We start from the raw sequence: 25299 nt of genomic DNA on the forward strand, positions 1-25299 counted from the left end.
CTTTTCTTTTTTTGCCGGGGGGAGGGGGGGTTGGGGGGAGCAGTACCAGGGGATTTGAAAGAGCATTTGGCTTGCTTGAGTTCCTTGCTCAATGCTGGTGCTCTATTTCTTGAGCCATTCCTCTTGCCAGCATTTTGCTGATGATTTTGAAAATGGAGTCTAGAGAACTTTTCTGTCTGAGCTGGCTCCAGACTGTGATTATTCCGATCTCAGCCTCCTGAATAGAATAATTACAAGTGAAAGCCACCAGAGCCTAGCTTTAAACATGTAAACACTCTAGCCATGGAGCCAATACCATGTTTTATTCATGCAAACATTTAGCCCTGTGCTTGGCACACAGAAAAGAGCTGCAAATCCATTTGGAATCACTCTTCTGCTCCCCAGCACTGGGCATGGATTTCCGTCAGATCAGTTTGCAAGTGTTCCAGACTTTGAAACTTAGTAAGGAGAGTGGACTTGAGACAGCCAACCTGAGCTAACTTATCTCAGTTGCCCCTACCCCTGAAACTAGTGTTAGTTTTCAATTACATAATTTATAAGAAAATATAGTTCAACGGAAAACAATTTATTTGGAAGGACAAGTTGGTTCCTGTTTTACAGATCATAACTATTAGTTGAAATGGAAATATTCTTGTTTTCTTCTGCCAAGATTTATCATTCTTGGGAACATGTTTTCCTGGAGTTTTAGAATTCTTAATGATATATCTGACTGTAATTTCTTTTTTCTTTTCCTTCTATCTTTCTCATTCTCTTTCTTCCTTCCTTCCCTCTTCCTTCTTTCCTTCCTTCCTTCCTTTCTTTTTTATTTTTTATTATTATTATTTTTAGTACTTGGCATTCTCATTCATCCATAGGCTGAGGAAAAATTTATGTGGCTAAAGAACTCTCTGGCAAGGATGCACCCTCAGACATTTCAAAGCTGGATAGGCTTAGATGAGTTCATATAGCAAAAAGCCTATTCCAAATAAATAAATAATTAATAATTAAGGAATCTCAATTGCAACCTAGGCAAGGTTTTCGAAATAATTGCTATATTTCTACCAAGGGCTAAATATTAGAGTGTATCTTTCCTTAATAAATGAGCCTATAGACTTACATTCTCTTGAGCTGTTTCTTATTGTTGTTTTTGTTCCCTAGTGAAGATAACTATCTGGGTTCTGAGATTCAAAGTAAGAAATGGGTAAAGGGAGACCTTGCCTGAGAAGGAAAAATGTTTTAATTCAAGTCTATGTTCAGTGTCTCCACATTCCTCTTTGAATCCTCCTCAAATTATGTTACATTTGTGAACACAGTTACCTCCACCTGTGATGCAGAGACAATGTTATTTTTCCTAGACCAGGGCACACTGAGTTGTGAAGTCCATTTCCCACCTTTGATGACCTCTGGGTAATTTGTTGTAAATAGAAGCTTAGAAGCAAGTGTATGTATTTTAAAAATATTTGACTCTCTTCTCTCCTGCTGCTGCCCAGGAATGATTTCTTCTTGAGTCACAAATCTATTCGGAATGCTAATTAAATATTTACCAAGTCCCTTAAAAACCTCTTTGAATGCAAATTCTGAAAATAGCAATTCATGTTCATTTGAATAAGCAGATTATTTTTCTCCTCCCAAATTAAAGACCTCTGAGTTTGATTCATATCAATTCAATCACTTGAGAGAAAGGGGTAAAAAGTTGTGTACCTACTCTAAACAGGGTTCTGAACCAGAAGTGAACATGAAAATAATCTTCCTAGTACTGGAAAACCCATCTGAAACTACAACACCCCAATTTATTCCATTTGCACTGTTATCCCGTGGGCTTTATAGTGAAACTAGATGCAAAACACTTGGTTTTGTTAGCATTAAACTTTTCCATCCCTCCTTAACACACAACACTGTCCCTAGGTATATTAAAATTGGGAACATTTTATTTATATTGCTGTATCTTCTCACATTTTTAAAAAAATTCTTTAAATACATTTCTTTGTTTTCTTTAAGTAGTTGTGCAAAAGAGTTGCCATTCAGCACAGTAGTCTATGGAAACCATGTCTCTTGAGCCTTTTGAAATTCTCACCCATCCCTCCCACCCCACTCCTTCTCTCACTTGTCAGAATTTTCAGGTTCTACTTTGAATTTTTGCCATTCAACAAAGCAGTTTGTGTATACAATGCATCTTGCTCTGTGTCATCCTTTCAGCATCTTCACTCTCCTTAGACCCAACGCATTCCTTACTTTTTCCCTGTTCTGCAGCATATAACAAGGCATTCTTGCCTGCATTCTACTCACATCCCCCGTTCATTCTTGCAAGAGGAGAGGGTAAGAAGAATCTTCTTGCTTTTTATTCATTATGTTTTTGAAAACATTTTACTATGAAAGTTTCATTTATCGTATCCCCAAATAAAAATAGCATCGAAGTCTTTTGGTAACTCCCTAAATGTAGTTAGGGAATAATGATCATATGCTAAAAAATGTAAAATGCAATTTGTGCTATGCCCCATTTACTACAAAATCACTAAGAACAATGCATTTTGTACAGTATATTGCCCCAGGGAAACTGGATCAACATCAGGAATGAATAAAGAACACTGCCTCTGAAATCAGCTAATTCTGCTTCAGCGCTTTTAAAAACTATTTGTTATATTACTTTCTGTCAAGCACATAATGTGATATTTTCCTCAATAAAACTAAACAGTTACTGTAATTCCAGCTTTCCTCATTTTCCACTTTTTAAGCACTAAATATTTAAACAACTCAGGCAGACCTGGAAGGTTCCAGACAGTCATGTGATCCATGGAACTCTTTGCCTAAGGTGTGGATCTTAACCATCAATTCTAGGGCCTGTTGTGTTACACAGATATACACACATGAACACAAACACACCGTCCAGACCCTTACCTGTCCACAAGCCAGGCCCATTCCTCTTTCTCCCATGCCATGTGGACATGATAAATTTAACTCCAGGGCATCAGCTCCAGAAGCCTTTAAAATATGGAAAGAAAAATGAAAACAGAGGCAAAATTTCATTCAGATACCAATATGTTCTCACCACTGATAACAAGTCACATTTGCTAAATTTAAACTACTCACTTCTTTTAACAGCTATCTTCTTGGGTGTATTCTATTTCTCTCAAACCAAAAAGTGTACAATCAACACCACATCAAGAAAATACTTTCTGAATGGGTGAAACATGTGATTGTATGTTCTCTCTATATGCTTGATATTTAGTATCATTAATTGTTGTATTACAATAATAGCAATCTCATAGGCAAAAGATCTCAAACATAGGAGGCAAGGTGACAAGCATAGTTGTTAAGGCAGTAGAGAGTTCTTATCACTCAGACATCCCCTTTATTCATTCCTAAATAACTTCTATTTTTATAGAAATACTGGGTACTTTGATACAAAGAAAAAATGCATGCAATGGAAAAGATAGTCAGCTAGCTAAATGAATGACTAAGATTAAACATAATACCAATTTTATCATATTTAATGCAGACCATGGTTGGAAGCATGAATTATTAATAGTTTTATCTGGTTTTAATAAGTCAATTGAATGTCTCCTTATTTAAATCATTAATAGTTTAGTATAGAAATGAATTCTGTCAGAATTAACATAGTAGTTGGGAATACTCATAAACTCAACATTTTTAGAAACTCTTCTGTTAAAAATCTAAGATTAAACAAAATACTTAAAAATTTAATATAATAAATTGAGGGTTGTTGGATAAATAATTGCAGTTAATTTAGCAATACCACAAGTCCTTTTTAAATAAGACCAGCTAGAAGCTTGAATAATTTTCAGTAATATATCAGGTCTATTATCTCATGTCTATTTAAGTTTACTATTTAGCTGGGCTTTGTGGCTCACTTCTCACAGGGAACTGAAATCCAGAGAAACCTGGAAGGAAAGTCCGACAGGAAATCTCCAAAATGAAAAACAATAACCCAGCCTAGAGACATTGCTCAAAGAGTAGAGCACCCGCTAAGGAAGTGCAAAACCCTGACATCAGAGCCTTGTACACACACACACACACACACACACACACACACACACACGTTCCTAATTATAACAGATCCCCTTTCTGTTTAATAGTTTAATATTTTAGCCTCTTTTCCCCGCTTTATGAATTTTAAGAACTCATTCATGATTTTTTTCTGTGTACTTTATTGCCTATCTTCACTAATTAGTGAAAGTATGTTTTCTTCTATTTGTGAAGCCTACTCAAAATGGATTCATTATGTTTTCCTGTGATTGCCACTGAATGCAATTTTATATTGCTTCATGTTATTAAATGTGACTGTAAATCATACTTTCTTGCCTTTGGCTTGGTAGTGAACACATATAAAACCCAGCCTGCTGAACTCTGAGCTCTCTACCTCCCTCCCAACAAGAAGGCTTTGGGCAAGCCAATTAACTCTTTGTCTGCAGCTGTTCAAATGAAAACTGCAGATAACATAGCCTATCTCAGAATTCATGCCATGTGGGAATAATTCACTTAAGGTCTACATTGCAATGATACACAATACTCCATTTTCTCTAGTTACTTCAGATATTTCACTTAGACTTGTTTATTTAACTACAGTGTAGCAAGTAATAGCACATTCATATTGTTTGGGGTTTGGTAAATTTAGGCAACACTTGTATATATACTTACATTATGAATATTGCATTGCAAATTTTTAATGAACTACTATATACTAGATAATAATGGATGGTATTAATAGAGTACTAACATTATATCATATAGACTCTTGGTATGTTTGAACTTACTTTATATTCAAAGTAACTCCAAGAGGAAGGGTTTATCTTTATTTCCATTTCATATGTGATAAACCAAAGCATAAAAAGTTCAAGTGATTAATCCAGCCTTCCACAGATTATAATAGTATGTAGGAATTTGATCCCAAACATTTTGACTGTAGAGCCTGTGTTCTATTATCACTTATTAGAAACCATTTATTTCAGACCTGGAGTTGTTACCTTCTACTAGGGAGGTGGGGGAAAGAACAGCCTGATGTCTTTATGGCTTTGAAACTTGAAGCAAGTTAGTACTTGTCCAATAGACACTTAGTACAAGTTAGTGCTTGTCCGGTATAAAGTCTTATCAGGACTAATTATTAAAATGTGCAGAACATTACACACACATCACAACATCTCCTAACCAAACACAACTGAGATAGCCTTTGAACCATTCAGCTAGACCTTCAAAGACTGCAGATGAAGGCCACACCCAGAGAGTGGGAACATTCCTGTGTCTCTCCTTGAATCTTCTTGTCACAGGAAGCACACCACCTTAAAAGGCAATTAATTCCATTTCCAAGCAACTATAGCCATTCAAAAGGTTTAATTGCTGAATGAGCATGAAGTATTAAATTATCTGAAACTGGATATTTATTCTGGCTCATGTTAGTCACAAGCTTTTTAGTTTACTTAGCCCAAGATTAACTCTGCCTCACCTAAATGATTGTAAAATAATCTTGTGAAGGCAGTGTCAGGAAACATTTGCTTTCTAATTTCTCACATTTTCTAATTATTCTCCATCTATCTACAAGAAGTAGGGTGATATGTAAACTCAATAGCTAGAACTCATGACTTTGAATTCTATTTTTACCATATATATACGCTCTGTGAGCTTGAGTGAACTATTTAACTTTTTAAACTTTTTTAAGCTTTTCCTTCATTCCTTTATGTCCAAAAAGTGGGAAACAATGGCAATAAGCAACAAGGATTGGAAGGGCTACATAATTAAACATATAAGTGACTTGTGACAATACCTAGAATGAAGTTAGTATTACATAAATCTATCTATCTATATTAATCAAACGATCTATCAGTCAGTATCTATCCATCTTCCAACTCTCTGTCACATATTTATGTAATTTTATTACCATTCATCCATATGACCCAAACTTCTGATCTGCCCATCATCTGCCTTGATCTGAAAGGACTTAATCTATCTCACGTTGTTTGATATTATTTATTCCTCAGACCAGAAAAGAAAAGGCAAGAAAAAGAAAACGATTCTGAGTAAATCTTTGAATTGTGTCAGTGATGTAGCTTCTAAAATTCTCAAAATTAATTGATAAAAGCTTGCAAAGAAATTGTGATAAGAAAAACACAACCTGGTACAATAAATAAAGCAAAGTCAAATACAAAATTCTTCTTTCTATTCACTCTCTCCTTTCCTCCCCTTTCCACTTCCTTCTTTTTTTTTCTTTTTTTTTTTTTTTTTTTTTTTGCCAGTCCTGGGCCTTGGACTCAGGGCCTGAACACCGTCCCTGGCTTCTCTTTGCTCAAGGCTAGCACTCTGCCACTTGAGCCACAGTGCCACTTCTGGCTGTTTTCTACATATGTGGTGCTGGGGAATCGAACCCAGGGCTTCAACTATACGAAGCAAGCACTCTTGCCACTAGGCCATATTCCCAGCCCTCCATTTCCTTCTTTATCCTGATCAGAATAGTTATAAAGCCATTGTATGGGACAGCAAAAGGAAGATGACTGAGGATTTGAAGAAGGGGCCCCAGGTGAGGTGTTAGAACCTGAGTAGAGCAAGAAAGAATATTATCAGGAAGGGAAGAGTTGCAGGGCAGGGGGGCTGGCAAAGGGCATCAAAATCTAAGCAGAGCAAGGACAGCACTACACTACAGGGTATCAATGGCATAATCATTGGGTTTTTTAAAGTTTCTTCTGTTAAATGAATGCATAAGACAAGATGATTTTCTAAGTAACTGTGTGTGTGTGTGTGTGTGTGTGTGTGTGTGTGTGTGTGTACTACTCAGGGCTGCACTTGCAGTCTACCACTTGTGCCATATGCCTACTATTCTAACCTTTTTGCTGGTTAACTAGAAATGGGAATCTCGTGGCTTTCTCTGCCTAGGCTGGCTCTGACCTGTGATCCTCAGCTCTTCCCATCCTGAGTAGCTAGGAATACAGGTATTAGCTATCAGCCCCTGGCTTTAAGCTATACTTTCTAAATCTTCATCTAGTCTTTATTCATAACAGTAGGAGGTCCTTGAGATTCAAAACTTTCTGAATATGGTACACTGAAATGACTGGAGCCAAAACTAGTTAACTAATTATTGCTTCTCTTCTCCAGTTGATCTCTCTCTCTCTCTCTCTCTCTCTCTCTCTCTCTCTCTCTCTCTCTCTCTCTCTCTCTCTCATTCTGCCCTGGGTAAGAAGTACCTGGCTTCTGATCTCTTTATTTTTTACTCTGTGAGGAAGAGTGCGGTCACCTGTATTTGACCTTCCTTATGTGATTCAAACCATGATATCAATTCCTCATCAGGACCCTGTTTGAAAAAAAAATCTCCAGCTTTGGCTCTTAATCACCTCAAGACCCCGGTCCTCACCCCTATGTAGCTTGCTTTGTGTCAAGAGAGAATAACCATGTGTAAATCTCAATACTTGCTCTGTGAATCATCACTTTATGAAGTGAAGAGAGAAGGCAGGGGGAACAGAAAGAGCCTGACAATTTAATAATTTTGAAACTTCTCTGCAATACCATAAGAAATTGTTATGTGAAGTACAGGGGCCGGGAAAGTGCATGTGAAAATAAGAGGAAGAGTGCCTGTCTAATATGCACAATGTCCTGGGAGCAATCACTAGAACAGTAAGAAAAGACAAAGGCAACAAAAACTAAAATGTAGAGAATGTACCAAAGGTAACACTGGGAAAATAAAGAAAGGACTGTACAGGACCCAGGTCAAGTCTGGATATTAAAATAATGAAAATATTTTGGACTGATGAAAGAAGAGATCTATAATGTTATTGTCGATAAAAAATGAGTTAAAGTGGCAATACATATAGAAACACACCCAGTATTTTGATATGTCAGGAAATGTACACATCATATATGCTTCATAAATCTCCTTTTCCATTGTCAGAATAGTCTACCAATGTCTCAGTGAAGCTAGATCATTTATTGGAAGTAAATATATATGTATATACATATATGTATGTAAGTTCATTAAAACGTTACTCATGTAGTCTTAAATATCTACTAAAAATAGGAAAACAACATGGTAGACTTTAGCTAAACAGATAGATGATAGACGATAGATAGATAGACAAACACCTTCCCTTGCACAAATTTTATTTTTAACATGCATTTTCATTTTAGTATTGATTATATACAGCTGTATGTATGCTTCTCTAATATACATGTCTCATCTGGGTTCAGAAATAGAAGTAAAAAGCTGAGGGTAGATTTCTTCATCTCCCTATTGTCCAACTCAAAAAATAATCCATCATGTGGAGAGTGACTTTATGAATTAAAAATATACACTCCACATCAAGTTACTTGCTAGACCTAAAATAATTGGCATGCAAGTGGGCAGGTGTCATATCTGAATTCTTCCATATTATTACTATCACCAAACCCTGAAGAAAAAAACATGCTAGGTAGTATAGCAACTTTGGCTGGAAAACATTTTTGTTGATTTCTTTTAATGTGGTCTCTTATTGTAAGAAAATCTTATATGTGCTTGGAAGATGTGTTCATAAAAACAGAACAAGATAAGGACTCTATAAAAAAAATGTTATTGGGCACTTTCCACATGAGATGTGATAGAATTGTGCTACAAATGTTGCCCTCCAGAGGCACTTGAAAGACCTGAGCGTATTTCCTTCATGTAATTCTTCAGGCTTAGGACTACAGCAAAGGAGGTTTGGGTTTTTAATTAACATCATTTACAAGCTAGATCCTCCTGATAAGTAAATTGTTCTCTTGTAGAGTGGTGTCTCAGCTCCTTCCTTCCTCCCTCCCTCCCTCTCTCCCTCCCTCCCTCCCTCCTCTCCTTCCCTTCCACCATTGTTCTCTCCCTCTCTCCAATTCTTTCCTACCTCCTTCCATTGCTTCTTCCCTATTTATTTTGCTATGGAGTGCTGAGAAGGTGATAGTAAATAAAACTGCAATTAAAAGGAGGCATGGAATGTGAAACAGAAGTTTACATAACATAGTATGTTTATAATTTAATGTTTTTGGTTTTTATAAGCAAATTTACCAATTTAAAAATTAATGTTCATTACTGAAGAAAATATTTTGTAATGTATTTTCTTCTTGCAGAAAGGCAAGGAAGCATGCAGCGTGATAAAGCCATTCATCATAGTCAGCTTAGAATTGGCAAAGCTCATGCCAAGCAGGGGCTGTGTGGACGATTTCATGGTCAATTAGGTAAATACATGTATAAAATGGACCCAGCACAGGAGATCACCAAGCCAATTACAGATCATGTGTAATTTCGCACACCCCCTATCCCAGAAGTAATTTTTCTTCCCACAGTTAGGAAATATCCAAATAAAATGGACGATCAACAATTTCTGAATATGATAGGGCATTATAATACTGTTAAATGTGAAGTCAATTATTTCAAAGATTTTGTTAGGGTGGATCTTCCTGTATAGCCAAGTTTTTCAGGAAATCTCAGCTAAGATTATCTAGCCTAAGTTTCATGACAGAATGATGGACATATCTGTACAATTTTAAGGATGTATTTTTCTATTTGAAATACAAATTTGAGGCACATGGTTAGTTGTTTTGCATTTGTGCAAGATGTAATTTATATTATGGAAAACCTGCTGGCTAGTGTTCCATTCAGAAGCCTTCTTTCTGATCATTTTATGCATGTCTGTATTCAATCTAGAGCAGTATTAAATGAGCCTTTTATATTTTAAATATTCAAGAGTTTTATATTCAAAATTTCTTCTCTTACTGTCAAAAAATTTAGCCTAAAGGCAAGGTAAGATCAAGTTAGACTCTCAAAGGTAGAATTAAATTTTATCATGGCATCCATCATAATATATAGTTTGCTTAATATGCAAATAGAAAGTATATGGTTCCAGAGAATAAAGGATTTGTAGGTAGTGTGAAATCCCAGGGACCACTTTTAGAGAATAAATTCCTTTTAAATTTACATTTCCATCATTCTAATGAAAACACCGGGTAAACAAATTATAATAGCAATGTTTTAACTTACATTTTCAATTCAATTTTACTCCTACTGTATTATTTTTTCATGGCAGCTCCTTATTTAAAGCTAATAAAGATAGGAGAAATAGAATAAATAAATATGATATTAAAATAAATATACCTCAGCCTTTCTGGAGAGCTCCATCCAATCATTTTTGTCATAACTGCACATGAGACTGGCAATCACAATCTTCAAAATGAAAATGGGAAGAATGTCAGTTCAAGCAGTTATACTATTCTACACAATGATTTGTATACATACATTTATAACAGCAAACTTACCTATAGGAATTAGTTTCAATCTCTTGAACAAATGGCATCTTCAGAATAAAGCATAGGATAGCATTTGGGACCTCAGATATATGCTAGAGATCTTTTCATTTATATCTGTGACTACTTAAGCAACATTATTTAACTTTTCTGTCCTACTTACAAAAGTGGATTTAATAACACTGAATTTACCATATCACAAGGTGATATACATTTGTATGGGAAAAGATTGTCTAAGTTTTATGAATCCTGGTACAGCAGAGAAGTTTCATCCTAAGAGCAAGGGGAAAAGATAGTTACGACCTCTGCCATAACGTAAGATATGATAGCTGGTGATTTCCTACATATTCATACTGCATTGTAGTTTTCAATTGTATTAAATGTTGCCTATTTAACTACAGTCTTATCCTAATCCCGGAATGCAGGGTGCATAAATAATAGTTACTAGCAGCTTCTTTTGAAAGCCAGAATGTCCATGATCGAAAGCTGATTCTCTCAACTTATGGTGTGGCCCTGGAAAGGGGACCAAGCTTCTCAATTAATAAAGTGTGGTGATATTACTCAGACAGGCAAGAATAGAAATGGATAAAAAGGTAATCATTTTACCATATGCTCAACTCTGTTTCAAATGTTTTTACTTTATGTGCCTGTTTCATAACTCCTGGTTTCCTTCACCTCATTTTCAAATGAAGAAGATGCCCCAAACGTGTGAATATGGATGATGGTGCAAGGAGCTGTCAAGATTGCAATGCTCCAAAGGAAAAGACAAGGACTGAGACATATGCCATGAGACTCAGTATTTGCTTCTTAATCATTGACTTTGCTCCCCTAAAGTAACTGCTCAGTACAATGACATTTAAAAATTATTATTATGACCATTTAAACACTATGAAGCTGAGGTATCAAGAGTTTATACCAAACCTAAAGTTACAGAATCTGGTGGCAGGGCCCGCCAACTGAGTTGTCACATTCAGCTTTGTCAGGTGCATGTCTAACATGGTAGAGGTCTGCAGTAAAGAGGAGATGAATGTGTCCAGCACCAAGAGAAGGATGGGAAGCTATGATCATATTGGAGAGAGGTCAGAAAACCAGGGAGAGATTGTCTTTTCTGTTGGGTTGATTTTCTTTTCCACACAGACTATAGCAAATATAGCATTAGGCACAAATGAAGGACTAACCTAATGAGCACCCACATGAGCTCTCAATGGTTTTAGAAAAAAGGATTGCTCTATTAGCCTAAACTGATCAGAAGATTAAACAGAAGTGAATATCTAGGTTTAGAGAAGAGGAAAAAGTAATGGAGAATTTGTGGAAAAACTCTTGAAAGTTACAGAAGTGGAGTGCAAAATGATCAAGGCTGAAGCAGGAGTCAGCTCCTGCTGACAGAAAAGGGATCTGACGTCAAAACACACAGAAGTATCAAGCAGAGAGGGCAGCTGAGGAGTAATCTGCTTTGTGGATATGAGTGATGAGAAAGCATCTCAGAGCATCAGAAAAACGTAGAAGGAGGCTAAAACAGTGGATTGGATAGATTCCTAAGAAAGAGAGACAAAGAGAAGGTAAAACACGATGAAGAGAGTAGGAACATCCAGTGTGTCCAGGTAATGTTTCTTTAGCTCAGGATTCAAGTTTGGGATCTAGAGATGCTCCATAATTTGAGGGTTTTTTTGGGGTGGTGGTGGTGGTAGAATGCTGATTCCACAGCCTTGTCCTGCCAACATCAAAAAAAGTGGAAAGTCATATTCTACCTGGTGCTCTTAGCAAAGAGACAAGGCTCACTATTGTTCTTCCCACCCTTTCTGAGTGATCTAAGAAGTCAGGGTTGCACTGTTCCACTCTCCAGCTAGAAATGGGACCAATGGACTGGGGAGGAAGCAAAAAGAAGGATGCCTTCTAGACCTAGAGCTAACGCTTCCTCATGGGGCTTCCCTTTCTTGGAAAGAAGGAGGAATGGGAGGAAGAGACAAAAGAACAGAAGGAAAAGTTGGAGGAGGAAGAGGAAAAGGAAAGGCAGCAGGAATGTGAAGTGAAATAACTGTGATAAAGTCTGGCATCAAGTGATACGTTTCTATTGTCTTCAGTGGTCTCAAATAGAGGTAATGAAAAAAACCATAACAGACAACCTCACCCTTACCCCCAAAACCAAACTCAGTAGCCTAAAAAGTCCAAGAATGTTGGGGTGGGCTAAAACCTGAGGCTTGTTGATAGAGCTTCAAGGAACAGAGGAGGATAACAAAGATGCAGATTCAAGAAACAACTTTATTCATTACTCTTCCTCCTGGAGTGAAGCTGACAAACAAGAGACCTCAGTTTTAAGGAGTTTTATAGCTTAACACAAAACAAGATACAAAACTCAAACCAAATAGAACCCCCCTCAAGGAAAAAACACTCCACAGATAATAAAATGATCTCCCAAGTTACATTCCCATATAAATGTGTTGACTGCTTTGTCCTTCAGATACTGTGTCCTTTCCTCAAGTGCCTCTCAGGATTCTTGGGGGAAAGGAACTTTGTTTCTTCTGGTGAGCAGGACCCCTAGGCAGAAGGGCTGAGCCAAGAAATCCACTGTCAGGAAAACAAGGTTTCCTACCACTGGCAACAGAATATGATAGATGATCTCAACTAGGGAGTAACTTGGTTCCTCTTTGCTAAATGACAATTTTAATTTTGATAAAGTTGCTATTTGCTTCAAGTTTATATTGATTGTGCCACGGTCATTTAAAATCATCATCTGCCCTTTTAGGTCTCTGAGAATCATGAGGAAATACAATAGAGTTTGATGGAGAAGACAAATATCACTCCAAGCATTGTCCTGCAGATGGAAGGCATCAAATGCTGTAGAGACAGTGGTTGGATTTGATTTGAGGCAGACTCTCCCTGGGAGGGAAGAGAGTGGGTGGCCAATCCCTGACACAGGCAGCCAGAGCTCTCCTGTTTTCTCCCCATTCTCTGAAAACAAAATCTTCTGTTTTGTTCCCACAGATGGAAAAGAACCCCATCACCCAGCTGATCAGAATGGCTGGTACTCTATTCTTACCAAAGACCAAGCCCAACTACCTATTTAAAAAGTGTGTTTTCTTTCTTTTCTTTTTCTTTTTCGTTTTTTTTTCTTTCTGTTGTTCTACTTTTCATGTGGGCTCTAACTCTGGGCCTGGGCACGGCCCTGAGCTTTTGTATTTTGTACTTACGGCTAGTGCTCTACCTCTTGGGCCATAGCTCCATTTCTGGCTTTTTTGGTAGTTCATTGGAGATAAGAGTCTCACAGACTTTCCTGCGTGGTTGGCTTCAAACCATGATCCTCAGATCTCAGACTCCTGAGTCTCTAGGATTACAGATATGAGCAACTAATACTACTGGGTAAAAGTGTGTCTTCTTATTGGTCCATAAATTAGAATGAAGTAAGTTGGGAGCTGCTAGTGGACTCTGACTCCTGGTTTAACCTCCTTCCTATCTTGCCCAAAGATAGATACACAGAGGCGGTGGGCCAAAACAGAACTAAAGACAAAGGAGTATGGAAATATGGAAATAGTAAAGGTGCATTAGTGTCCACTCTATCTGTGAACTTCAAATTACATTCTTATTTCTACTACTTAGTCTTAATAATTATGACATGCACAGCAAAAATTGTCAGTTTTGACATCACTTCCTAAGCAAATTAGTATGAGCACTCTAAATAGCTGTGTTTCAACAAGGAATGGCTTGTAAAACTGTGCAGTCACATGCTATTTCTGAGAATCAAAATGACCAAAATATAATTTTACTTTTTATTAAAAGATATTAGAGTTTTACTAAAGGTCAATCTAAAAAAATTAGCACAAGAAAAATACTGAGAATAATTTAATGTTTCTCTGATGATTAGAAAGTCTTTTAGCATTTTTCTCTGCTCACTTTTTAATCAAGTGATACAAGAAAGACCCTTTTTCCCTAAGAAAGAAGAAAATTGATGGATATTTTATACTGTGAAATATCACACAGTGCTAGTAGAAATGATTACCCACTGAAACATACTCAACATCATCTTTCTCTTTCAATATTTTACTCAATTTATTTCGTATGACAGATATTTAAAATGATGTTGAATGAGGTGATATGTAAAATGGTACTTGGTACACAATACTTGAACTTTGTCTTCCCCTGCCTTCCCTCCTGTGTTAGTCTGTAGTCTGTCTGGTGGAAGATACCAAACATGTAGGAGCTACAAAGCAAATCAAGTACCTAACCTGCTTGGTACTAAATGACATACAGAAGCACCAAGTTTGAGACATTTACTTAAACTCTGTCCATTCATCATTCAACCAATAGTCACTGAACTATATTACTATGTGCCAGTATAGTTATTCTAATACAGAAGTGATGAGTAAAATTAGATTGCAGGGACTTTGAGGGATCACAAATAGTAAAAAGATAGTATTAGGTCAATTTCTAAATTAAGCTTATTGGTATGAAGGCATCAATAGAGAAAAGTACAAGGAGAATCACAGATTGCCTAAGAGATGGGCATTAAAGGACAGAGGTGTTGGTGGGAACTGAGATGAGAAGGTATTTCCCATTGAGTGGTGGAAAGTGGAACTGAATGATAATGCTAACTGCATGGCATATTCTGGGATAGAAAAGGCCTATGTGGTTGGAGCTTCATGACAGGACAAGAGTAGTATGAGAGAATACAAGAGAAGCATGTAATATCCAAGTATATCTGAGTTTAAGTGCGAGTTTGGATTTTATTTTAGTTGTAATGGAAATACATTGCAAAGCTGAAAGGATGGTGATACAACTATCTGACTAAGCTGCAGTACAGCTCAAGTGGTAAAGTGCCTGCTTAGCAAGCCTGACTCCCTGGGTTCATGTCCCAGTACTGCAACAAAAGAGCAAAGGTACAACTTAGAGTTTTCAAATATGCTTTTGATAGGGGAAAAGAAAACAAGAGAGCTAAGAGTGAAAGCAAGGAATCCATCTAATGAAAAGGGAAAGGCTAATTTTTCCAGAGTATGCTACAGTTACTAGGCCAAAAGTCAGGTACACTGTTAAGTGGTGGTATTTTGGAAAAATAAGATAAATTAGTGAAAAAATAAAGTGCAAGATGACTTACATATTAGAACTCAGAGTATATGGTTGAACTGAAGTATAGACTTTATAGATTGATTTATAGTGGATACCTGTTCCCTTAGGTTCTTTTTGGTAGATCAATTATTCATAGTCAATGTGTTTCACAAAAAGCTCTTCTTATCTTAAATTGTGCTTTATCAGACACAGCTCTGAGATTGTTTTCCCTAGTCTGACTTTCATTTTGGCCTATGAATACAAATTAAGAAAATACATACTCTGTGTAAGTATAACTTCTATAAGCATTACTATTTTTAAGTACGACAAAATGCTAAGTATCATAATTTGTGAATAAAATAGTACATCTTTGAAAACAACAAAGATGTACTCTGATGCTATAAAAGACTACTTTTAAATAGCCTCCATTTTCTTCTTTTCAAATTTTTAAATTACAGAACCAAAACCAGTTGTTACTTTTTAATTTGGTCCATTTCCTTATTGGATAAAGGTGAATAATTTATGAAGGAATTTTTTTTCTCTTTCAATTTTTTAATTGTCAAAATGTGATACAGAGGGGTTACAGATTCATATGTAAGGCAGTGAGTACATTTCTTGTTCTCCTTGTTCCCTCCTCCCTCATTTTCCCCCTCTGCCCTCCCTCTTTCCCTCTCTTCCTCCAAGAGTTGTGCAGTTGGTTTACACCAAATGGTTTCTAAGTGTTGCTTTTTGAATCGTTTGTCTTTTTGTTCTTTGTCTCTTGATTTTGGTATTCCCTCTCACTTCCCCAGTTCTATTACCCATATCAGACAATATCCAGGGTACTTGGATGTAGTACAGTGGTAGCGAGGGTACAGCCACAGGAAGGGACTACAAGAGAAACAAAACTAGACAAATCACTCAGTCAAACCAATGGTCATGGAAAAGGAGAAGAAAAGTAGTACAAGTTCACATGGCATGTTGAGAATAATTACAACAGTGGTATTACTCTTGTTTCTGTAACATGGAGTTCACTTCATTTGGCATCTTCTTATGTTGTCATATGGATGTAGTTATTGGGGTATTTTGGTCTTCTACCATGACTACCCTATTTCGGTACTAGCTATTCCCTATGAGGGACACGATAAGGTTTGTTTCTTTTGGTCTGGGACACTTCACTTAGTATGATTTTTTCCAATTGCTTCCATTTCCTTACGAATGGGGCAGTGTCATTCCTTCTGATGGAGGCATAGAATTCCACTGTGTCTATGTACCACATTTTCCTGATCCAATCGTCTACTGAGGGGCATCTAGCTTGGTTCCATGTTTTAGCAATGACAAGTTGTGCTGCAATGAACAAAGTTGTGCTGGTGGCTTTAATGTAGTCTTGCTTGTAGTCTTTTGGGTAGATGCCCAAAAGTGGGGCTACTGAGTAATAGGGGAGCTCTATGTTTAGTTTTCTTAGGAACCTCCACACTGCTTTCCAAAGGGGTTGAACAAGTTTGTATACCCACCAACAATGTAGTAGAGTTTCCATTTGGCCACATCCTCTCCAGCATTTGTTATTATTAGATTTCCTGATAATAGACATTCTTACTTGGGTGAGGTGGAATCTCAACTTGTTTTGATTTGCATTTCTTTTATGGCCAGTAATGTAGAGCAATTTTTCATGTGACTCCTGGCCATTCTCATTTGCTCTTCAGAGAAGTCTCTTTTTAGGTCCATTTGTTGAGAGGGCTGTTGGTTCTTTGTTTGCTTTGGAGGAATTTAACTTTTGAGTTCTGTGTATATTTTAGATATCGGGCCTTTTTCCATTGTATGGCTGATGAAGATCTTTTCCCAATCTGTGGACTTTCTATTTATTTTGGGAGCTATATCCTTTGCCCTGCAGAAGCTCTGCAGTTTGATACAGTCCCACTTGTCCAGCCTTTCTTTGATTTGTTGGATTTCTGAGCCTTTATTGAGGAAGTTTCTTCCAGTGCCAAGGAGTCCTAGAGTTTCTCCTATTTCTTCTTGTAGTGTTTTCAGGGTATCTGACTTTATTTGTTGGTCTTTGATCCATTTGGTATTGATTTTTGTTCAGGGTGATAAATAGGGATCTAGTTTTAGTTTGTTACAGGTGTTGACCCAGTTTTGCCTGCACCATTTGTTGAAGAGGCTGTCTTTGTTCCAACCTATATTTTTAGCTCCTTTGTCAAAGATTAGGTAGGCAGATGTGGGGCATGCCCGCCTGGATGCCTTGCATTATTGAGAGGCAATAGTTGGCCCTGCCTGCTTTCCTAGCTCTGGGGCCATGTGGCTGTTACGCCTCAACCCGGAAAGGCTGTCCTAACTGGCCCCGCCTGTCTTCCGGCCCTGGGGCCACGTGTGGCTATTATGCCGGAACCCAGAAAAGTGGTTCTAGCTGGCCCCGCCTCCCAGCCTTGGGGCCATGTGTGGCTAAGATGGCTCCTGGTGATGAACCCGGAGGTGGTCCTGTGGGCTGTGACATAGAATTAGGCCGCCTCTTAGGATTGGTCCCTCGGCCCTCCACCCTTGATGGACAGCTCAGGCCGCCCTACACCGTCCCTAGATAGGTACATGTAACCCCTCCCTTTCCTGCCACTCTCTGACCTATTTTTAGAGCAGAGCTCTTCCAATAAAGTGAGAAGTGCACTGACATCTCTCCTGTACTCCGTCTGATTGTCCTCTGGGGGGGAGGGGGCTCGCTGTGGGGGGTCCGTCGACCCTTCTCCTTTCTTGGCCCTCCTGGGTCAGGGCAAGGTTTCCCGTCTCTCCTGTGGGCCAGGAGAATGCTGGGGGCTGAGACCCGGACATCTGGCACCCAACGTGGGGCACGAGGAAGCGTAGGTTTAAGCTATCGGCAAGCCAAGTCAAGCGAATTCCGAGAGGTAAGAGTATCCCCGGAAAAGATGGGGCAATCTCAAATGCAGCATGAGGATCCGGCACTTAGGGTGCTAAAGTACATGCTTCAGAGCATAGGCTTAGACATCTCAGATTTCCAGGCCAATAGGGCCTGGGAAACCTTGACACGTGCCATGCCTTGGCTGGCGGATGCTAATCTTTTTAGCTGGGTTACTTGGAACCTCATAGAGCAGGAGGTAAAGAGGAAAGAATTTGACTTGGGAGAGGAGCTCCCTCCCGTAGTTTTCCCAATCCACTTGGCCCTTAAGGCTTGTTTTTCCCCAGACCCCCTAAGGGGGAGAATCTGGGCCCGGGAAGGATCTGCAGGGGAATGTCTTGGATGGGAGGGAGACAGCCCTCCTGCTACCCAGGAGGAGAGGGGCTCAATGCCTCACTCCGATGAGCCCATAGACAAGCCTTGGCTCGATCCCCTAGGTCCCGAGCCAAGCACCTCGGCCCCGGGACACATGGCAGTCGAGTGAGGTGGGGGGTGGCCTCTGCCATCTGGTCACCCCTCCTCCATATTTCCTAGCCTTTGTCACCACAGATTATGGCCTGTCAGATAACCTTAGAAACTATCAGGGAGTGCCTCCTTCTGAGGCTTCAAGGCAGAAGACTCCCTTTCCTCTTACAAGGCCTCATCCCCAATCCTAGAGGCCACTGTTCCTATCGTCCCTTCCATTCGATGATGTTTGGTAAATTTGGAGGTTCAGTTGAATTCTGCTTGTTGTTGGCTAAATCCTAAGTTTCTCTAGCATTGACCTTGTGGTGGACAGTAGAATGGGTTTTAGCAAGCGCCTCCCACCCATGCCCAAGATAATGGGTGTGCCAAATTCTTGGAGGCTGGGCAGGGATGTGGAGACTCCAGCTCCCTGCCCCCCACCCTAAAGTCTGCAACTGTTTAAGTCTTTGCAGCCTGTGGGCGGGGTCACAATAAACAGCGTGGAGGCAATCCTGACTCTTATCACCAGACCCAAAGCCAAAACAAACCACCCAGGTTTTAAACCCAAACTGATCATGTTTGGGTACAAGCAAATGTGTCTAAGAAAAACTCCAAAAGGTTCAAATATGCAGCATGTGGTATATAAGTAAAATGATGTAAAATCAGTGTGTTATTTTTTATGTCTATCTATGCTAAAAGTCAAGTATACATCTGATCCTGACAATTCTTTGGTATATACTAAGATTTTACTTCTCCATTTTTCTCTCCTGTGGTCTCATAAACTCTATAGGATCAAGGGACCAGAGTCATTTTGGAAAGAGTGCGCAAATGTGGCTACTAACCTCAATTTTTCTGACCCAGGATTAATATTTTGCTTTATAGGATCCAGGTCGATATGTGTGTTAGCTGTGTGGACTGTGGCATTCCGTGGCTACAGGAAGCTGCCTCCACAATCTGCTCCCAAACTAATATCTTTAACCAGTCTGTATAGAAATTTGCAGGCAACCCAGCAGGAGGTGTCCAACCCATCTCTCCTGCCTGCCTCCATCACACATGACTAATGAGGCCTGCTGATTCGGGATGGAATAAGCTGAACATTGTCCTGACCCTTTGACCTCTTGATTGTTATTCATTCATTTGTGCTCTCTAATACCTGCTGGTAAGGTTAAATAATATGATATGATTTGATTTGATGGCATCTAAACCTTAGTGGAGCTACAAAACTGGTAGGTGAAATTAACTGGTTAAGGCCTTGGCTTCACCTGCCTACAGAGGATCTGCTTCTGCTTTTTGACTCTTTAAAGGATAAAGCCCCCACTGATGTTATTACAATAACTCCATCACATCAAGCAATATTTCAAAAAATTCAGACGGCCTTAAACATGGCACAATTGTCTCGTTATAGGCCCGAATGCCCCCTTTGTCTTTGGATCCTTCCCAGCTCAGAGCTTTCCTCAGCCTCCATTACTCAGGCGTGCATGCATCAATAGGAGGGGCTCCCAGGGTTTACTCCCAGCTAGACCAGCTAGCTGACCTGGTAATTAAGGGCAGGGATATTTCCCTGAGATATTATGGGCGGGATCCTGATGTGCTAGTTATTCCCTACCAGCTGACAGATTTTGAGTGGGTTAAAAGAAACCATAGTGTCTAGTGCCCTAGAGGGTTTCATGGGGAAGTTGGATTGCCATTATGGCACTTCAAGATGGGTAACCTCATTTTCTAAGTTACAGTGTACTCTCCCCATACCTTTTCTCTACCAAACCTCTTATTAAAGCTGTAAAAGTTTTTACTGACAGAGGAAAAGCGGGATTTGCCCTGGTGATATATTCTGCTTCCTCCCCTGCCAGTAGAAAAGAGGGCACCCACTACAGGGTCTACAGGGTCTGTGCAGTTTAAGGAGCTGTATGCAGTTGCCCTGGCACTAACCCATGTCCAGCAGCTGATGAACCTGTTTTCTGACAGTTTGTATGTAGTTAATTTGTTACCAAACCTATTGTCCTCATACATTAAACTAGATAAAAATTCAATTACTCCCTTAATGATCCAAGTCTGGTCTTTACTAAAGGAACGGGCTGAGCCCATCTTTTTACAGCACCTTAAAGGACACCAGCAGCTGCCTGGAAATTTGGCATGAGGGAACCAAATGGCTGATCAGTTGGCTACTAATGGGATTATTATAGCCATAGCCACTGCACAGCCTCAAAATTTTCAAATGGCTCAAGGCCTTCACGAACTTACGCATTTAAATTGGAGAGGGTTACATCAAAGATTCCCCCTGGTTCCTATAAAGGACTTAAAAAAGATCATAAGGGGGGCTGGGGATATGGCCTAGTGGCAAGAGTGCTTGCCTTGTATACATGAGGCTCTGGGTTCAATTCCCCAGCACCACATATACAGAAAACGGTCAGAAGTGGCGCTGTGGCTCAAGTGACAGAGTGCTAGCCTTGAGCAAAAAGAAGTCAGGAACAGTGCTCAGGCCCTGAGTCCAAGCCCCAGGACTGGCCAAAAAAAAAAAAAAAAAAAAGATCATAAGGACATGCAAATCATGTATGCCATTTCTGCAGGTCCCGTCTCTGCACTCTCCTGGAGTTAACCCCAGAGGCCTTAAGCCTAATGTTATCTGGCAAACTGATGTAGCCCACTATGCTCCCTTTGGAAAATTAAAAAATATACTTATGTCTATAGACACCCACTCACATGCTTGTTGGGCAACTGCCCATTCAGGTGAAAGGGCCTGGCATGCTGAAAGCCATTTCCTACAATGTTTTGCCATCCTGGGGCTACCCCTACAGGTAAAGACAGACAATGGGCCTTGCTTTATAAGCAAACCATTACAAACATTTTTTTCAAATATGGAATATTAAACACACCACTGTAATACCGTACAATCCAAGGGATCAAGCCATAATCGAGAGGCATAATAAGACCCTAGAGGACCAATTATTGAAACAAAAAGAGGGAAGCAGCCCCCATGACCAGTTAAGGACAGCCATACTTACATTAAATATTTTAAATTTTTCCAAAAATCAACTTCTGATGGCTTTTCAGAGGCACTGGTCAAATCAGACACCTTATTTAAAGGTGGAAGTCTGATGGAAGGACCCCATTACTGGATCATGGCAAGGTCCTGACCTGCTTATTAGCGTGGGAAGGGGCTTTGGATGCGTTTTCCCGATTGGGGAACCAAGCCCAATTTGGATACCTGCTAGAGACCTAAAATACTGTTCACCAGAATAACTACCCAAGAGCACTCTCTCTTGAGGTTTGTTCTCTCTAGGAATGAAAAAGAGCACGGTGAATTTCTTCCTGATCCTTCCTGGAAATATGGGGAACCTGCTTGCATGTATCAGCAATTGTGGGCAACAGTGGAGGCAGCCAGCTCCCTTACTTCCAGTTACTAGGCCCTACTGCCTTGTTGGATGCTACCTTGACGTCTTTTATGGTGCAATGTTTCACTGTGGTGATACTGCCTACAGCTTTGTGAAAGAACTGGAATGGAGTTTGCACTGTTTCCCTTTTGCCTTTCCCCTGATGCTGAGCTTAGGGATTCCCATTGGAGGGAAATAGGCGTTGAGGGTTTGGGCACCTTGCTTCATGTTTACGATAAACTGTTTACTAACGACATGCATTAAGTTGCTAGCACCTTGGCTGCCGTGGACCTCCAGAATCACCAGGGCCTGGACCTGCTTCTACCTCACCGCAAGAAAAGGGGGACTCTGCCTGTGTTATCCTGAGCTGCGCTGAAATGAACTGAACTCCAATTTTCCCTAGACTGAGCTAAATGGGTGGCTCCCTTACCTTCTCCCCTTTGTGGGAGAGATTCCCCCATGATCCTTGTGTTTACATTTGCCTGTGTTTACATTTGCCTCTGTGTTTACACTTGACCTTTGCATGGTTAATAGGCTTCCCCTATTTCTTAAGCAATGAGCCAGAGCTCTCCAGCTAATGGTGGTCTGACAGCAATATGCTGCTTTTAGCCGATTGGGAACCCTATGAGGTTGGCCATGGCCCCTGCCAGAATGTGCAGGCTACCAAGGTGTATAGGCGTGAGGCAAAAATAACAGGGCCTCCTCTTGAGTGTCAATTCCTTCCCCCCCACACCCCAAGTTCTTCCACTGGGCTGGCAAGCCCTGCAGGTAGGTTTGCCTGAAGAGCTAGAGTGGTAGTCAATGACGGGTAAGATCTCCAGAGGGGAGCGAACTAAGACAGGCACACTCTCAAATAGGGAAGCCACCTGCTAATAAAAACAAAAGAGGGAGATGTGGGGCACACATGCCCGGATGCCTTGTCAAAGATTAGATAGCCAGATGTGGGACATGCCCGCCAGGATGCCTTGCATTATTAAGAGGTAATTAGTTGGCCCCGCCTGTTTTCCCAGACCGGGGCCGTGTGGCTGTTATGCCTCAACCTGGAAAGGTGGTTTTAGCTGGCCCCGCCTCCCAACCTTGGGACCACGTGTGGCAAAGATGGTGCCTGGTGATGAACCCGGAAGCGGTCCTGTGGGCTGTGACGTAGAATTAGGCTGCCTCTTAGGATTGGTTCCTTGGCCCTCCAACCTTGATGAACAACTCACACCGCCCTTCACCATCCCTAGATAGGTATGTGTAACCCCTCCCTTTCCTGCCCCTCTCCGGCCTATTTTAAGAGTGGATCTCTTCCAATAAAGCAAGGCGTGCGCAGACATTTCCTCCCGGACTCCATCTGATTGTCCTCTGGTGGGGGGGGGGGCTGGCTGTGGGCAGTCTGTCTACCCTTCTCCTTTATTGGCCCACCCTGGTTGGGGAGAGCGTCCACATCTCTCCTGCAGGCCGGGAGAGTGCTGGGGGCTGAGATCCCGATAGCCGTAGGTCTGTAGGTTCATTTCTGGGTCTTGGATTCTGTTCCATTGGTCCTCAGGTCTGTTCCTGAACCAGTACTAAGCTGTTTTTATTACTATACCTGTATTTCTTTTGTTTATTTGGGTGTGCTGTCTACATTTTTTGGTCAAATTTGCTAGGGGTCTGTCTATCTTGTTAATATTTTCAAAGAACCGACTCTTTATCTTGTTGATTCTTTCTATGGTTTTTCTGGACTCCAGGTCATTTAATTCTGATTTGATTTTAATTATTTGCTTCCATCTATTGGCTTGGGTTTGGCTTGTTGCTCTCTTTCAAGGAGTTTGAGTTGCTTTGTTAAGTTATTGAATTGCGATTTCTCCAATTTGTTGATGTGCCGCTCAGGGCTATAAATTTTCCTCTGAGTACTGCCTTTGCTATTTCCCAGAGGAGTTGGTAATTTGTGTATTTGTCTTGGTTTAATTCCATAAACATTTGAAATTTTGTTCTGATTTCCTCGGAGATCCATTGCTGGTTCAGCAATGTATTGTTGTGAAGTTTTCTTTGGTGGCCTTTGGTGTTGAGCTCTAGTTTTATTCCATTGTTTTCTGAGAGAATGCAAGGTATGATTTCAATGTTTCTGAATTTGTGCAGGTTTGCTTTGTGCCCTAATATGTGATCTATTTTGGAGAATGTTCCATGTGCTGCTGAGAAGAATGTATACTCTGGTGTTGTTGGATGGAATATTCTGTAGATGTTGGTTAAGTCTAGATAGTCTATGCAGTTGTTTAGTTCTGAAGTTTCTTTGCTCAGTTTTTGGCATGTTGATGTGTCCAGAGGTGAGAGTGGTGTGTTAAAGTCTCCGACAATCCATGTGTTTGTGTCTATGAGAGTTTTTAGAGTCAGTAGTGTTTGATGAAGTTGGGAGCTCCTGTATTTGGTGTAAAGATGTTTAGGATGGTTATATCTTCCTGTAGGAGAGATCCCTTTATTAGTATGTAGTAACCTACTTTGTCTCTTTTTACTGCTTTTAATTTGAAGTCAATTTTATCTGATACTAAGATTGTGACCCGGGCCTGCTTCCAGGGGCCATTTGCTAGATAGATTTTATTCCAACCTTTCACTTTTAGAATATGTTTGCTTTTGCTGGCAAGGTGCATCTCTTGGAGGCAGCAGAAAGATGGATCTTGTTTTTTGATCAAACTTGTCAAACTATGTCGTTTAATTTGAGAGTTAAGTCCATTAATATTGAGAGTTAGGATAGAGAGGTGATTGCTTGTTCCTTTCATTGTATCTACCTTTGTAGGGGCTGTGTCTTCCCTTTTTGCTTTACTAATCTGGCGTTTTATTCAAGGATGCTTTCCCTGTCTGGGTTGTGGTCTTGGTGGTTTTCGATGTGGAGGACATCTTTGAGGATATTCTGTAGTGCTGGTTTGTGGAGATATATTGGTTCAATTTTTCCTTGCTATGGAAGATTTTTATTTGACCTTCGGCTATGAATGAGAGTTTACCTGGATACAGAATTCTTGGTTGATGTTATTTTTCTTTAGGATGTAGCAAACATCATTCCAGGCTCTCTTTGCTTTCATGGTCTCCACTGAGAAATCTGGGGTAATTCTGATTGGCTTTCCTTTATATGTGATTGTTCTCTTTTCCCTAGCAGCTTTAAGAATTCTTTCTTTGGCCACTATTGATTCTGTTTTGTTTTCATTACATTGTGTTGATGTGAAGTTCTGTTCTGGTCTGTTCTGTTTGGGGTTCTAAATGCTTCTTGTATCTGGATGGGCTTATCCTTCTGGATGTTTGGGAAGTTCTCAGCTAGTATTCTGTTAAATAAGTTGCCTATTCCATTAACTTCTTTCTCTAGGTTTTCTTCAATACCAATTAGCCTTATGTTGGGCT

General features: G+C 39.8%; 1 protein-coding gene across 3 annotated transcripts in view; it reads right to left on the reverse strand.

Moving 5' to 3' along the window:
- Dpyd (dihydropyrimidine dehydrogenase) overlaps window positions 1-25299 on the reverse strand; it is a 706501-nt gene that overhangs the window by 240775 nt on the left and 440427 nt on the right. For all 3 annotated transcript variants that reach the window (XM_048352019.1, XM_048352018.1, XM_048352017.1), the window contains 2 exons: window positions 10073-10141; window positions 2875-2958 (listed from right to left, as the gene is read on the reverse strand). In XM_048352019.1, coding sequence (XP_048207976.1) covers window positions 2875-2958; window positions 10073-10141 — 153 coding nt within the window. The remainder of the gene's footprint in view (window positions 1-2874; window positions 2959-10072; window positions 10142-25299) is intronic.

This window comes from Perognathus longimembris, chromosome 7 (genome assembly GCF_023159225.1).
Source record: "Perognathus longimembris pacificus isolate PPM17 chromosome 7, ASM2315922v1, whole genome shotgun sequence".
In the NCBI taxonomy this organism is placed as follows: domain Eukaryota; kingdom Metazoa; phylum Chordata; class Mammalia; order Rodentia; family Heteromyidae; genus Perognathus; species Perognathus longimembris.